This window comes from Centroberyx gerrardi, chromosome 21 (assembly GCF_048128805.1).
Source record: "Centroberyx gerrardi isolate f3 chromosome 21, fCenGer3.hap1.cur.20231027, whole genome shotgun sequence".
NCBI lineage: Eukaryota > Metazoa > Chordata > Actinopteri > Beryciformes > Berycidae > Centroberyx > Centroberyx gerrardi.
Window position 1 is genome coordinate 10530814 of NC_136017.1, and position 16199 is coordinate 10547012.

General features: G+C 44.2%; 1 protein-coding gene across 2 annotated transcripts; it reads right to left on the minus strand.

The window, feature by feature from the left end:
• Positions 1-296: 296 nt before the first annotated feature.
• Positions 297-15674, minus strand: LOC139914283 (bile salt export pump). 2 transcript variants are annotated; one of them, XM_071902562.2, is made up of 28 exons: positions 15602-15674; positions 15329-15347; positions 15160-15189; positions 15017-15068; positions 14534-14841; positions 14291-14378; positions 13561-13694; positions 13223-13394; positions 12958-13082; positions 12690-12864; positions 11847-11960; positions 11563-11673; positions 11232-11357; positions 10491-10694; positions 10152-10322; positions 9125-9326; positions 8828-8897; positions 8295-8388; positions 7859-8029; positions 7008-7112; positions 6616-6777; positions 5437-5640; positions 3990-4231; positions 3725-3881; positions 2953-3150; positions 1878-2084; positions 1253-1399; positions 297-768 (listed from the first exon to the last, which is right to left on the minus strand). In XM_071902562.2, the coding sequence occupies exons 1-28, from the start codon at positions 15672-15674 to the stop codon at positions 568-570; spliced, it is 4062 nt and encodes a 1353-aa protein (XP_071758663.1). In that variant the 3' UTR covers positions 297-567. The 2 variants fall into 2 exon arrangements, with proteins under 2 accessions (XP_071758663.1, XP_071758665.2); XM_071902564.2 differs by lacking the exons at positions 15017-15068; positions 15160-15189; positions 15329-15347; positions 15602-15674 and having other exon boundaries at positions 8295-8404; positions 8835-8926; positions 9157-9326; positions 14603-14811.
• Positions 15675-16199: the final 525 nt, after the last annotated feature.

The window sequence follows — 16199 nt, forward strand, 5'->3', positions numbered from 1 at the left end:
TGTAACATTCATTACTGGCTTTGTCGATTGATTTATTCATAGTATGCCTGAGACCGTGGACCAAGAGATCTAATTAGAGTGCAGTGTGTTTAAATGTTTCTGAAATATGAAATACATTCAGTTCAATAACAACGCAGATTTGGTGTGCGCTGGATTTTCAAATGGTACATGACAGCTGGACAGTAAAAAACACTAGACGAAAGACACTGTGGAACTACCTTGAAACACGTGACCCACAGCGCCCCCTCACTTCCCGGCAGGATCCCTGCTGCAAAATAAATACTTCAAGAGTGAACAGGTGCGGCGAGCTGAAATGGCGTTCTCGCTTCCTGATTCCTGGCTAGAGGGAAAAGCGAGGAGCGGGCAGCATCGTCACGAGAGCCAGAAGTGGGATTACAGCACATGCACAGTGATTTATTTCGTTTTATTTAAACCTGGAAATGTGCATCTGGCGTACTTCCAGTCCTGGGCTCTCTTGACATACTGCGATAACACTCCTCGCTCCTCACTTTTGTCTCTCTGGGCCGCTGGCTCCCTTTGCTAATTGGCTACCGTTCCCCCGAGCAGTTAGCTGATTGGTGCTCCCGTGGTCACCAGCTTGTAGTAGGCTCCCTTGAGGGCCATGAGCTGATCGTGCGTCCCTTTCTCGACCACAAAGCCCCTGGACATGACGGCGATAATGTCTGAGTTCTGAATGGTCGACAGGCGGTGGGCGATAACGATGCAGGTGCGGCCCTCCCTCGCTTTGTCCAGGGCGTCTTGCACGGTCTGTAACACACAGACACACACGCATGAAGCAATGTACATGGATTACACACACATGTAGAAACCAGCATTGGTTCTCCCCCACACACACACACACGGCTTGCAATTACAGTAATTTCACAATCATGCCTTGATTACTATCATTAGAATGTCCCAATGGATCTGTGCACTGCAGAGGCCTCTTTGCTCCGCAGCGTGCTGCAGCCATTCGAGTTGGAAAAGCGACGGCACAGGTCTGGGGGCCGTATTCATTTTACAGAGGCTCTATTGGAGGGTTGGTTTGAGCTGTGAGCTGTTGGTGATAATAATAGAGATGATGAACGATAATGATGTTAATGATAATAATAATTAGTCTTGCTCTCTGTGCCCAGAGAATATCAAGCAGCTCTACTGTACTGTGGATATGAAATGTGTGGATTCTGGGGGTTTAGCGCGCCGCCGGTCGGTGACGATAATAAAAATGTGTTCAGTATTGATTGCGCTGCACCTTCTCGCTCTCGGTGTCCAGGGCAGACGTGGCCTCGTCCAGCAGCAGGATCTTGGGGTCACGTATGATCGCCCTGGCAATGGCAATCCGCTGCTTCTGGCCGCGGGACAGCTGAGAACCCTGGGAGCCGACGTTGGTCTCGTATTTCTGATGCAACAAAGGTCCAAGAGAAAAATTTACATTACAATAGAATTAATTACTGAATGTACAAAATCTTAGGGACATCTCCCTGATATTGAGCTGCAGCCCCTATCTGCACAATCCACATCTCAGTTGTCACAAAGATTAAAAATCCTTCTGCACCTCTTTATCTACATCTCCTGCTTTGTGATTGGTAGAGATTTAATAAGGGAAATCAATAATGGATTCACCTCATCAGTATATGTCATGAAAAGAGTAAGCACCCCTACTATTGTGTACATTCAGTGCAGAAAAATAGTGTGTATTGAATAGAACTTGGAGTATTTGTCTCACACCAAGTGATTTCTAAGAACATAATGTGAAGCTCTGTAATTCTATATATAAGGCGTAGGCAGAAACCCATGGTGCTTCAGCAGTACATTTATCCAACAATGGCTCAACTGTACGTGTGTAATTACTCACTGGCTGTCTAAACACATAGTACCTCAGGAAGTGACATGACAAAGTCGTGAAGCTGGGCTTTCTTGGCAGCGGAGATGACATCATTCATGCTGATTTGCCGTGAGTTGTCGCCGTACTTGATGTTCTCGGCGATGCTGCAGTCAAACAGGATGGGCTCCTGGGACACGATGCCAATCTTGGAACGCAGGAAGGGGACGTTGACACGAGCCGACTCGTGGCCGTCAATCAGCTGCAGGAAACAATCGATTTTACCATTAGTACAAAGCAATATAGCAATAAAAGTTGGAAATACAATCAGCTTAATGAGTCATCATGTGTAATTTCTCTCCTGTTATAACTCCTAACGATGTGAAGGTGATATCGCCCCTTTTCAAATCCCCGCCAGAGCACACAGACTGTGCGTTTCCAAACCACTTCCAACTCAATTAAGGCCGTTTGCATCTTGGCAGTGATCCCTCTCTGGCACAAAGGCAAACCTGCAACCTAGGTGAAGTGCCTTGAAAACATTTTTTAAAATAAAGCCCAGAGTCAGCATAAATCGCTGATTAATAAATCGATCAAAGTGCTATGAGAGTCAAAAACACTTCAATCACCACGTACACTAAATGCACAGCAATTAAGTCTTTGACATTGGTGCTGAGATATATTGACAACCTACAGGTTTCACAGCACAGACTGACACTCAGTATGCAAGGGCGACAGGACTTCATTTACAGTGCAAAGACATACTGTGGAGAGCAGACTACACATATCACTCACTCATTCCAAAATGAGATTGCCACCATTTGAAAAATGTGACACCTACACTGACAAAATGATTGCTGGCATAAAGTTAAAAGTCTCTCTATCTTACGAAAGAGTAATATGTAGAGGATGTAATCAATCAGTGAACATCTGCACATTTCCATGTTTAAATCACTGTGTATGACAAAAAAAAATCACCAGGTGACATTTTTTCCAACCTAAGTATATAGCATTTTGAAATGGAACCATTCATACAGGAAGGAAACACTCAACATGCATCTGTATGTAACATTATGTTATGTATGTGTGTGTGTGTGTGTGTGTGTGTGTGTGTGTGTGTGTGTCCTCCTCACCACTCGGCCGTGGTCAGGATCGTAAAACCTCTCCAGCAGCTGGACGCTGGTGCTCTTCCCGCAGCCGCTGCTGCCCACGAAGGCGAGCGTCTGGCCGGGCTTCACCGACACGTTCAGCCCGTTCAGCACCTGGATGTCCGGCCTGGTGGGGTAGGTGAACTTACAGTCGATGAACTCAATGTTCCCTCCGAAGTCAGCCTGAAAACAAGGGAGAGGGAGGGAGAGGTTGGAGTGTGTTTCTGTGTGTGTTAGGCTGCCACCTCCTGTCCACAAAAGACAGGTCAGGCCCTCTGTGGAAGACATAACAGTAAATACTGTGCATACATATGTGTATTACATAGGGTTTTTTCCACAATTAAATATCCACCATTTGAAAAAAGACATCTAAAGTCATAAAATGATTGGTAGCGCAAAAACAAAACAAATGAGCACATAACTTTAGTCCACGGTTGACAAAATGATAAACAATTACAAACTGTATCTTCTGTATTTTAGAGATATTGAATGATGAGCTTCAGGTAATTATTAATTTTTCACTTTTTTGGATGCACAGTATTTTGAAACTCTAGATAAATACACAGTATTAAAAATCCTTCTTTAACCTGTCTCCTCTTTCCATCTACATCTTCCTGTGAACTTAACTGAAATCAATGGGGAATCATATTTTCACCTGGATTCCCCTTTGAATCCGTCATTGCAAGAGCAGGCGGTCTGTATTTATTTTGTACGCTCAGTGTGCAGCACAGCGCACGACACACTGATAGCCTCATACCCATTTGTCTCCCTCGTTGCTGTAGACGCTAATCTTTGGCACGCGGTCAAGCAGTTGGAAGAAGCGCGCCGCTGAAATCTTGGCCTTGGCGTAGTCCGGGGTGTAGGAGGAGGCTCTGCCAAGCGCCGTGCCGCTGGTGACGATGGCAGAGATGACCCTGCCAGAGAGACGAGAGGGAGGCGGTGAGAGAATATACTGTAACTGATCGTCCGCTGTAACTCGATAACCCCACACACACACACACACACACACACACCCCTCTCACCGGAAGACCAGGCTGAAGTGGAGCCCCTCCTGCCGCACCAGGTAACCCCCGAACCTGTAGGAGGCGGAGTTGGCCATGAAGATGATGCACTGGGCGAAGCCGTAGCAGGCTCCGTACACGTTGGCCTTCTGCTTGGCGGCGCGGTAGGGAGCGTCCAGCTGCGCCTCGTACATCTCCACGAAACGCTTCTCCTTCCCCAGGCCGGCGATGGTCCGGATGTTGTTGAGGGCCTCTCCTGAAATCTGCACGACAAGACGGATTCACACTGAGATGCTGACTGACAGACTTATAACAGAGTTGTCAGGGGCAATACCAGAGGAAATGCCAGTTTTGACAGGGTTGACAGGGTTGACAAGGGGTGAAATAGGAGGTAAGACAATGTTTGGCGTGTGTTTTAAGAGGGAGAATAAGATATACACTACCAGTCAAAAGTTTGGACACACCTGATTGAATGCACTATGCTTTTCATTCTCTTAAAGCTATTTTGATCTAAAGGCTTCTGCTGAAATGCTTGAAATGTGTTCCTTAGACAAATATAAATAGTGAAGTTGATCCTATGTATGAATTTCTTTCCAAAGCCTTTGCCTTTCCATCAAGGCAAAGGGCGGTTACTTTAAAGAATGTAAAATATAAGATAGTTTTGATTTGTTTAACACTTTTTTGGTCACTGCATAATTCAATTTGTGTTATTTCATAGTTTTAGTTTGATTATAAAATGTGAAAAATTGTAAAAATGAAGAAAATGGTGGTGTGTCCAAACTTTTGACTGGTAGTGTAGATAAGATATTTGCTCTATTCTTATCTATATCCTATTCTCTGCTACTGCAATAACCCAATTTCCCCCATAGGGATCATTAAAGTTTCATCTAATCTACTCTATTTGGAGGACCAAACGGGTGGGGTTTACCGCATCAGGATAATTAAGATAGCGTAAGGCGAGTTCAAAGTAAATTGACTTTCGAATACTTTCCTTTGATTGTGAACTTTCTGGCACTCACTGTATCGTCTTCTGTGGCAAATCAGGCCTATCTGGTGACTAGGAAGGCCAAAATAATCTTATAACACCTCTGCTATAAAACCACATGTGCCATTTGGTGGAGGCTTTTATCCAAAGTGCCTTTCAGTACCAGTGCATACATTTTTAGCATGGGTCGCCCCAATGGGAATCAAACTCATCGAATTACAGGATTACCCAAAAAAACATACAATTGGACCCAGATCTGGCTTTAGCATAGGGCTTTTCTTTAGTGGCTGTACAAGAAAAGAGCTGAAAACTGCAGCCCAAAAATAGACACTATTGTTACCCGGTCTCTTATCTACTGTCAGTAATAGCTGATCTTATTCTACTAGTCTGGTTGTGATAATGCTTTGACCTTTCTGTGACTATCTGGTATTTACAAATCTAACTGGAAGCCATACATGTACCATATATGAAACGCTGTCTTACCCGTCCGGCGGCCTCCATGGCCTGCTTGTCCTGCTTGGCGAAGCCTGTGAGCATCCTGGCCTGGAAGGCTCCTGACAGAGCGATGAAGGGCAGGAAACACAGGATGACCAGAGTGAGCTTCCAGCTGAAGTAGAAGGAGATGATGATGGCCACGCCAATGTTGGTCAGAGAGTTGACGATCATGCCGATCTGTGTGCCCGTGGCCTGAATGGAGGAGGAGGAGGAAGTTATTTGACTCAACATGACACACAGTTTGATAGATTCACTGTAAGGAGACACAAAGGTGCAAAAGCTTCTCTGTAACTGCAGCACTAAATTGTTACTTTTTGTATGAGTTGGCAGTGCTGAGATCCTACAGAGCTTTTCCTCACAGCGTTAACTAGAATATTCACAGAGATTTCAACCCATGATTTAGTGACATAACAAAAAACACATTCAATGGCCAAGATTATGTGATTCCTAGCAAAAGAACCAAGTTGCAAATACTTTTCATGGTTTGTTTTAGCCTATTTAGGAGCCAGATGGGGGGATTTACCATATAAGACAATACAGTCAGAGCCAGAAAGTTTAGACAATCACAGTTAAGTACAATTAATAAACTTACCTGAGATTGCATGACAATATCTGAATTGCACTTTTACAGTAAACCCCACCCATCTGGAACACCAGAGTCCTACATAAACTCTAAAAACTATTTGCAAATATTATTTGACACAGCTCTGCTTAGCAGTTGCTGTAGTAAGTGATCAGGCAGCGTATTTTACAGTCATTTACAGGGTCTATGTGAAATTTCTTGTCCAATGGTGGCCTCTATTGTTCAGCGTTGTCATGACAACAACACTTAGCCCTCCGTAGAGCGAGACCATCATCAGCATGGTGGGGCCGGCTCGACTGTTTCCGAACCAACAATGAACGTTCTTTCATGTTTTACCAGGTTGGTGCATTTTTTTTGTTTGATGGACACTTGCTGTAATTAGGATCCTGACATTTCCACGATTCCTATTGTCTGTGGGATATTTGGAACATATTGAAGGTAAGGAGTCTCTATTCTGTGTTAAAATTAAAAACATTTTTTTTAGCTGTTTGGAGGATTATGAATGAGCTGGAATTATCTCTTTAATATATGAGACTAACTGACTAGTTAAGATGGGTATCTATCACAGTGAGGTTGTAACTCACCCCTTGGACCTGTGAGGCGTCAGTGGCGAGGCGCGTGGTCAGCGCTCCGGGGCTGTTCCTGTGGTCGTCAAACCAGCCGATCTCCTGGCCCAGCATGGCGTGGAAGCCCAGCCGCCGCAACCTGCGGGTCAGCAGCTCTCCGGACTTGGAGAAGGCGTAGCCCTGCAGACGCAAACAGAAAGCACTTTTATTTAATGTTATTAACACAAATTACCATCGCGGTGGTCATCACCATAATTGAATACATTAGCGATCCCCGTAGGGAAATTCTGGCATTAATTTTCCCCAAGTAAGGGAGGACTCTTGACTTTCCCACAACCTTTTCTCTTGACTGAATAGAAGCAGGGAAGCGCTGAGGCAATCAGTCTCAGTAAAGTAGACTGCTCCCCTACCTGCAGCATCTGGGTGAAGAAAGAGGTCAGGCCAACCATGACAAAGAACACGCAGATACCATCAATCTCCTTCCTCTGGGCCACAGGGTCTGATATGGAGAACGTCTACACACACACACACACACACACACACAAGGCGTTTACACACATAGACACAGACATACATGCACATATAGAAACATAAACATACATGTGAAGGTGAAAACACACACAGCATAGGGACAAAACAGAATAGTGGCGTTAATTTAACTTATCAGTCACCTCTGTTTAAAATTAATGGATAATGATGAATACTTTTCTCTATACTCATTTCAAACATCCCATATCTTCTATTGGAGACTTCATAGAACTGTATTGATGACACAAGATGAGCCTATCAAGCCTGTCAGAGTAGGTGAGATCATTTAGACCTTTCAGATCACTATGAAAATATAGGTCATGGGAATCTGGTCAGTGACCTTTGGATCAACAAGGATCCTGCTAATGTTACCTACTCAAAATGGCTTTACTGACTAATACAGTGACTTATTCAGAATAGCTCTCTATGGTGTATCAATGGGGCGATTTGATCAACTGTAAATGATCAAACAAAAGGAATCCCACCTCTCTTCACTCAAATCAGCCATAACTCAAATCTATTTTTCAAATCCCCTCATTTGTATTTTTCAGTGTTCTGTGCATACATATCTCCAACTGATTTGGATCGACTACTATATACTAGTCAAGTATATTATACGGGAAAAAAAGGATACTGACTGTTCAAAACATTTCAAAACGGACTTGTATGCTTCTTCATTTGATGTGTTCTATTTATGCATTTTAGAAAATCTTGTTTTGGACTTTAACCTTACCGCCAGTATCTGACTGAACAGTAGAGAGTAGACTGGGTTGACTCCTCCATTTACTGCGGCCCCGATGGATCCGAAAAGCATGTAGGGCCACTCTGGTGCGTTGTATTTCAGGATCCTGGCAACTGGAGCCGGCTCTACAAATTCCTCCTCTTCCTCCTCTGGAACGGCACTCTGAGCATTCACACATAGAGCAGACACACATATGCAAATACACACACACACACACAGAGGGGAAATGTACACACAAACAAAGAGAATGAGTTATCATGGGTCCATATGGAAAAAACAAACATTCACACAATACCAGGAACATCAAACACACACGTGACGCGTGGCTTACAAGAGGCGCCCTCTCCAATATGTAACCGTTAGGTTGTTGACCCGCTTCACAGCTGAACTTGCACATACACACACACACACACACCCACACACAGACCTTGGCTCCTAGGCCGAGCTCTCCAGCGATGGGAACAGAAGACTCGGGGATGAGGTTGGACAGCTGGGAGCGGGACCGCTGCCGAATGGAGGCTCTGGAAAAAGTAAAAACTTTTAAAGTCAAAATAACAATTACTTTTTTCTGATTGGCTGCTCTTTCTATATCTAGCACTTATTAGTATACATGGATATTCTAAGGACACAGGAATGTATCCTAGTTACTCTGCTGTGTGGATGCTGCATTCATTACTGGGTGCTTGTAATGTTGGTGATAGAGGAACTCAAGCTTCCTCCACTGTTGTACTTTTTGTAAGTGGCTCTGGATGAGAGTGTCAGCTAAATGCCCAAGTTGTAAAAGTAAATGTAAGTACATAATTACGTTCATTAAGGTATCAATTTCTACAATGACACAACTCGATTTCAGCCACTATAATAACACCGTTTAGATGCACGCTCATGCCCATGTCAAGGGATATTACACATAATTAAGTAAATGAACAAGTGGGAAAGTGCAGTAGGAGGTTTGTGTAATACCTCAGACTGGCCCGGTAGCTGCCTGCCCTGGATAGACTTCGCTTCTCTGACTCTTCTTCATTGTCAGCCACTAATACAAGAGATACAAGAGAGGAAGATGATTACATAGTTGTCATCTTTATATTATTAAATCCTTACAGATTTTATCAGATAAGAGTTAACGAGTTAACTTAATTGAGAACGAAGCGAAGAATCAAAAAGAAGAATTCAGCGTTTTTAGTATGAATCCACATAAATGTGCAGCATTTGGGGAAAAGCAAATGTCGATTTATAAGAATATACAAATGCAAAACTTACTTTGCCGAGCCTTCTCGTTGAGCGCCTTGTCTCCTTGGCTCTGCAGGGTGACGAGGGTGAAGTAGACTCCCTTCCTGTCCAGCAGTTCGTCATGCTTGCCCCGCTCCACGGCCCGGCCGTGCTCAAAGCCCACGATCACATCAGCGTTCTTTATGGTGGACAGCCGGTGGGCAATGGAGATGGTGGTGCGGCCCATGCGTACCTGTGAGCAAATCAAAAATGTGTTAGTGCGTCATATCTGCAGTTCGCTGTTGTCATTTCGCTACATACTAAAAGCCCAATTCCTGTGCAACAACTACCTTACTGACTGCTATAAGCACTAATTAGGATGCTATTGAGGGAAAACCCATAATTTATGGGGTATACTTGTAAAATACAATTGTGCAGAATAAGGTGCTAATAAGTTGTTTGTAATGACTAATAATGAACCAATACATTTTCATCATACATACAATTTTAATAAGCAACTTATTAATGTGTTCCCTAATCTAAAGTGTTACCTGGTTTTGATTAATCAATGAATTGATTCCTCACAGCCAAGTTAGTTTAGATTATTTCTGCAGCGCTAAGAAACCCAAAACTGAGCGACCAATATGTGTAGATAGGGGAAAGCACATGCTCAAAAATTTTATTTTCACTTCAGAGCCAATGTATTGGCTCTGAAATGAAAATAAAATGGTGCTCTAATTGCGAAAAAGTTATAATTTTGAGCGTGTGCTTTCCCCTATCTACAAATCTAATGGGTTTTGAGAACGTTTCATAAACCCGAGGGTGGCAGAATGTTCTCAACCCACAGAGGAGCATGTAATCCTTCAACTGAAGTTAAAACATGAAATTCAAAAATGAAGGGATGAAAAATTGGAGTTAGGAGGTTTTTTCATCCATCAGCAAAAATGTATCGCTTCAAAAGTGGCAATGAGCATGCATACCTTATGATGTTCTTCGCAGTTATTATGCAAAGACACATAACAGGCATGAGGACAAATCACAGAAATGATAATTCAGCACAAAGGTCAGTCACACTTACTTTATCCAGGGCTTCCTGAACCACGGCCTCGCTCTCGTTGTCGAGGGCAGAGGTCGCCATGTCCAGCAGCAGGATGCGAGGGTTCCTGACCAGCGCCCGGGCGATGGCAATACGCTGCTTCTGACCGCCGCTCATCTGACCCCCGCCCTCCCCCACCAACGTCTCGAATTTCTGTCAAATTACAGACAAAATTACTGATCTGATTGGCTGCTATTCCACATCAAAGTATAGGAATGCTAAGAGAATCATCATTGGCACATGAAAAAAACCTCTGAATAATACTCCTTGCACATCAGCATTTATATATCCTGAAACTGTATGTACTGCCAGACACGTCACCTGTGGCAGGTCCATGATGAAGTTGTAGGCGTTGGCCTCCTTGGCGGCCCTGACGATGTCATCCGTGGAGACGCCGGGCCGCCCGTAGCGGATGTTCTCGCCGATGGTGGTGGCGAAGAGCACCGGCTCCTGCTCCACGATGCCGATCAGCGAGCGCAGCCATTGGATGTTCAGCCCTCTGATGTCATGGCCGTCCAGGGTCACCTGAGATGGAGGGCAGAGAGAGCGGCGGCTTCGCTAAAACTGATGGATGACACCATTAAAGCACTCGGCCGCATTAATGTGGTTTCTACAACAATGCTGGTGTAGATGATGGGGTTGTTAGTCCTGTGCATACCCGCCATACTGGACGGCTATAAGAGGCCATTTGCTTCACTAGGAGTCGAAAGGAGTAAGGAAGCAAGGGGTGTAAGGAACTCTAATTTCAGTAAAAGTGAGAAATGAGGCTATTAAGACCCATTGGCTGAATAATGTAACAGATTATCATGTACTCCTATCACCCTCTGGGGATGGTTATTTTTGTCAGGACTAGAATAAAGCTTAAAAGGAAGGAGATGGCAGCTACGGTGCGTCAAGGGAATGTTCTGTCTCAGCAGCTGACATGAAGGACTTAAGACTAACACAGGATTTCACACTGATAGAATAAATCCAGTATATTACAGGAGTGTCACATGCGCTTAGAGGTTGCCGTCTTGTCCATTTTGGGGTGTTGGATTTAACTAGAGTGCGTGTGAAACCCACCATGCCCTCCTTAGGGTCGTAGAAGCGCTGGATCAGCTGAACAGCGGTGCTCTTCCCGGCTCCGCTGGGCCCGACAAAGGCTGTGGTTTCCCCAGACTTCACCGCAACACTCAGCTGGTCCAGGATCTGAATAGAAATGACATGACGCCATGGCAGAAATGGGACTGAAAGGAGTGACAGCAGGATTTTTGTTTTCAGCATCGTCTTTATCAAGAATAAATCGGTAATAAATTAGTAAAATGTCAGATTTTTTATTTTTTTTTCCAGAAATCCAAGAGTATTGATGCCTACTGTCAATTTGATATTATTGTAAATGGAGTTGTATTAGTACCTTGACATCAGGTCTGGCAGGGTAGTAGAAGGTCACATTGTGAAACTCTATATCTCCTTTGACCTTGTCCAGTTTATATCCAGCCTCTGAGAAACAGTCAATCTCTGGCTCCTGACAATGACACATTTAAAAAATGAGACTTTTTTAATTGAGTTACAGAGCAATAATGGATATGTGTCTTGAATTTCATAGACTAGGCACTGCTTACCTGAGAAAATACAAGTGTTTTGCTTTGCAGTGCCGTGTATGGGTCTAAACAAAAGTGTAACATCAAGCATTCTCACCCTGTCAATAGTCTCAAAGATGATGGTAGCAGCGCCGCGGCCTGAAGCAAACGATTCCAGACATGGGGAAGCCTGCCCCAAATTCATAGCTGCTATCAAAACACCAAAGAACACCTGGAATGGCAAAACACAGCAAAAACAGTCATATGAGGTGTCTGAAAACTTTTTTAGTTTCAAGCTTTAACAGCGTTAACACTGTCAAACAACACTAAAGTATGTACTGCACATAAAAATGGACTAGTGATGTCTCAGTTTAGAAAATATGAAACTTGTACCACAGGATTCGGGTCATAGATAGAGTGGATTTATGCTACAAGCTGTTGACCCGATTATGCCTGAACATAGCTGTCCTGTAAATGCAGAGGATCATGGAGAAATTCCATATAATAGTTTTTCTCTGAGGCTTTTGCAAGGCAGGGCTTTTTTTTTTTTTTTTTTTTGCACATATACATGATATAAAAACTGACAAAAGTAGAGAGGAAAATGCACATATGAGACAAAGAAACACCAAGGGGCTTATAAAAACAACTCAAAATAAAACAACAAAGAAAAAAATCAAGAAGAAAGGGGAGCTTAGGATGGAAAGATTTGGGGTTCAAATCCCCAGGCTGGCTGGGAAAATCCCCAACTCCTGTCAAGGTACTTAACCCTCAAATGCTCCAGTGCAGCTGCTCAGCTGTCAACAGTAGAAGACAGAGGTTGTAATGAGCCGCTCCCAGGTGAGACTCTGTCTACAGTAACTATATGAATGTGAAGGAGAGCACAGCTAAAGAAAAAAGAGCATCCCTGGATGATAAAGTGTGTTTTCCCTCACTGCATATCATTTCATGAAGTAGGTTCTACCTGCAGTAGAGTTCCTGGTGTGTATTCCTCAGTGTCCACCACCAGAGTGGAGCCGTACCAGAAGGCCAGAGCGTAGCACAGGAAGATGATGAGCCATATGTATCCAGTGAAAAAGCCCATGATCAGACCCTTCCTGATGCCCCACCGCTGCGCTGAGATCAGGTTCTTGTCGTACCTGCAGAGAAGGAGAGGAGCTCACCTCAAATCTGCTTACACAGGGGGGAAAAATCATATGGGTTCTGTTCTACTTTTGTGAGTAGAGTTATACCGTTCCACTTCTTTCTTCTCTCCGCCAAAGGCAGCCACTGTCCTGATGGAGGAGAGGACCTCGTCAGCCACGGCTCCGGCTTTAGCGTAGGCCTGCAGCTCCATCCCTGTCAGCTTAGCCACAAACTAGAGCCAGAGGAAAGACAGAGACGCAAAGTTAACAGCTTAACAGAGGAGAGAAGAGAAGAGAAGAGAAGAGAAGAGAAGAGAAGAGAAGAGACGAGACGAGACGAGACGAGACGAGACGAGAAGAGAAGAAGTCTTACCAGAGCCATAAAACCAGTTCCAATACCAATCAGCGGACTTGCTGCGACGATGACGAGGGTGAGCTTCCATCCTTTCACAAAGCCCATGCAAAAGCCACACACAAAGGTGGTGAAGCGCTGGATAAAAATACTAACTTGGTCTGCAATGGCGTCATTGATCTTGTTGATATCGCTGTGATAGAGAAGGAACAACATCATAGGGATATTAACCAACATACGCAGCATAATAGCAAATTCTCCAAACGTTAAGTCAAACATCTACGCTTTCTTTAGTCTAAAGTGCTTAATTTGTTCTTCTACAAATAAAAGAGAAAGCAAATCATATTTTTCCCACTCACTCTGACATGCGAGTGTTGAGCTCCCCTACAGAGTTGCAGTCGAACCATCCGATCTCCATCGTCATCACCTTGCTGAAGTACAGCTTCCTGATGATCTGGATCTGCTTGGCGGCCGACGTCACCCACAAGGAGATCTGAGAGAGAAGCCCCACTTAGATTTACAATTCTGTTAAGTGCCAGATCTGGGAGTATGTGGGGCAGCAGGGTGGCGTAGTGAGTCGGGGGCCCGCCCTTCAACTGCTGGACCCTGTAGCTGAACCTGACCTTTGACCTCCTACTGGAGGGGCGCAAGCAAAAAGAGAACTTCCCTATGAGAATCAGTAAAGTGTCACCTTATTATTCTAATGATGCATTTAGAAAGTAATTTAACTATTGATGCAAGCCATTTTAAACATGCTTGGCATAGACTAGCACGAGTGTCATTTCAGATTAGTTGTTATATTGGATAATAAACAAAATTAAAAAGAGTAGCTAAGCCCAAACCCAAATCTGCGGTGAAGCCTGACATCTAATATTGAAAAGTAGGGTACTCTGAACTGCCCATCTGCTATTGGCTGGTCTTTGGTGCCAGGTGATGTCACCCTCTATAGAGTACAGCAGGTGGTGACATCACCTGGAACCAAAGATCAGCCAATAGCAGATGGCCAGTTCAGTACCCTACTTTTCACCATTAGATGTCAGGCTTCAGCACAGATTTGGGTTTGAGGCTTAGCTACACTTTAGGACTGACCTGAAAGTATCCCAGCAAGAATACAGCTATTCCAATGCCGACATAGTAGTAGGCAAAGTTGGTCATCTCATATTCGATGTCCAGAAGCCTGAAAATGAGTGCAGATAAAGCATACATAACGGCAACCATGCAACACGGCTTCAAGTTGCTCTTAAACGCAGATATAAAACTTTCATATCACATCTTACACTATATTCCACGTTCCGAAAGGCCGACCTCATACATTACTCACAACCTACTTACCCACACGGCCTCCCCCGCAGCGGTGTGAGCATCTCCCATGCCGAACTGTTCACGGCGCCCCACTCCGACCGGTTCGGCGCCGCGATCTGGCTCAGCGCCGCGCTGTAGTTCTGCTTCCACTGGATGGTGTTGTTCACGCACTCCTTCCTGTCGTCCGCCAGCTCGTTCAGCTCGATGTCGTACTCGATGAAGGTGTCGGTGAGCAGGCCGAACACCAGCAGCATGAGGGGCTGGGCCGAGCCGTGCAGCACCGCACACACACCGCCCACCACCATCATCAGCACCTCCCGGCAACTGGCAAAACGGAACTGAACACACACAAACATGTATAGATACACATCATGCATACAGACGCAAACACACTTGTATCAGCTGAAATCTCTCACAATCTCTCTCTATATTAACATAATATAATATAAGGTTGTCAAATTCATATTAACAGAGACATAACTGCCAAATTCACACACAGTGAAAGTGACATACCAGCTGAAAGAAGCCAATCCTGATCGTCGGTTGCTCCTTTTTCCCCTGAGCCCTGTGTGGAAGAGAAAAAGTTGAGGCAGTTTTATGTGGGTCAATGTGACAAAATATCCAGCGGCTCAGCTAAAATACAACTTTTCACTCACTTCTCATCCTCCTTAGAAGTTGCCATCGTCCTGCAGGGAAGAACAAAGAACAGACTGTCAGAGGATAAACAGATTTTCTGATACAGCGATGCTGCAGAAGACAGCGACTTCCAAGAGATGCAGCCTTGAGACACATAAATAGAGATGCAAACACACACTGTATACTCACATATAGGAGCCAGTCGGTTCTGCAACACAAGAATAGAACAGGCGTTACATGTTTTTACATTTACTTTTTCAGCTGGCGCTCTTGTCCAGAGCGACTTCCAATGAGGTTGATTTCTATATCAACAAAATTACAAACAACCAATGGTAAGGAGCGCAAGGGTCAGGACAAAAGTGAGTATTTTATTTGATTTTTTTTGATTTTTTTAGAACATTTTCTTGAAGTAAAGCATATATAGTGTCTAGAAAATCAAATGTAACAGCAGTGGTAGAATACCTTCATCTTCATAGCTGTGGTTTTCCTGTCCCAGCTTTTTAATGCTGTGCAGTTTCACTGATCCAGTTGGCATCCTGAGTCATCTAGGAAAAGCCCAAAATGAAAACTCATTCCCAATGTCCCAGTATAAACCAATTAGTGTATGAAGCTCATGTCAACTCTTAATTCCTGTTGGAAAGTATGTTCATTTTTGAGCAGTCATTAGCTTGCATCATGCGCCATCTCCTCTTTAAAGAGGAGAAACTTACCTACACGTTTCCTTTCAAGAGTAGCTTATCTTTCTTCTCCTTGCCTGGACACCTTCTTGGATTCTACCCAAAAGGATTCAGGTCAAACAAGATCTTAAATCGCAGATCCAAACCAGCAGTATTCCTGCAGCGAGTCTGGTTCGCTGGCATTCAGCTGCTCCGTCCAGCAGCCAGTTTGTAGTTGTGGCAGCTTGTCACCTTGGTACAGGAGGATACATAGGGAACCTTGAGGCTGGCTGGGGGCCCTCTCTCTCTCTCTCTCTCTCTCTCTCTCTCTCTCTCTCTCTCTCTCTCTCTCTCTCTCTCTCTCTCTCTCTCTCTCTCTCTCTTTCTCTCTCTCTCTCTCTGGA

Bases quoted from the DNA above. Each gene is read 5' to 3' on its own strand.
- LOC139914283 (XM_071902562.2), bottom strand. From the start codon at position 15,674: ATGCCAACTGGATCAGTGAAACTGCACAGCATTAAAAAGCTGGGACAG. The intron at 11,674-11,846 runs GTGAGAATGCTT...TGTCATTGTCAG, and splicing joins TCTTTGAGACTATTGACAGG to GAGCCAGAGATTGACTGTTT. The intron at 4,232-5,436 runs GTAAGACAGCGT...CTTGTCGTGCAG, and splicing joins CCATGGAGGCCGCCGGACGG to ATTTCAGGAGAGGCCCTCAA.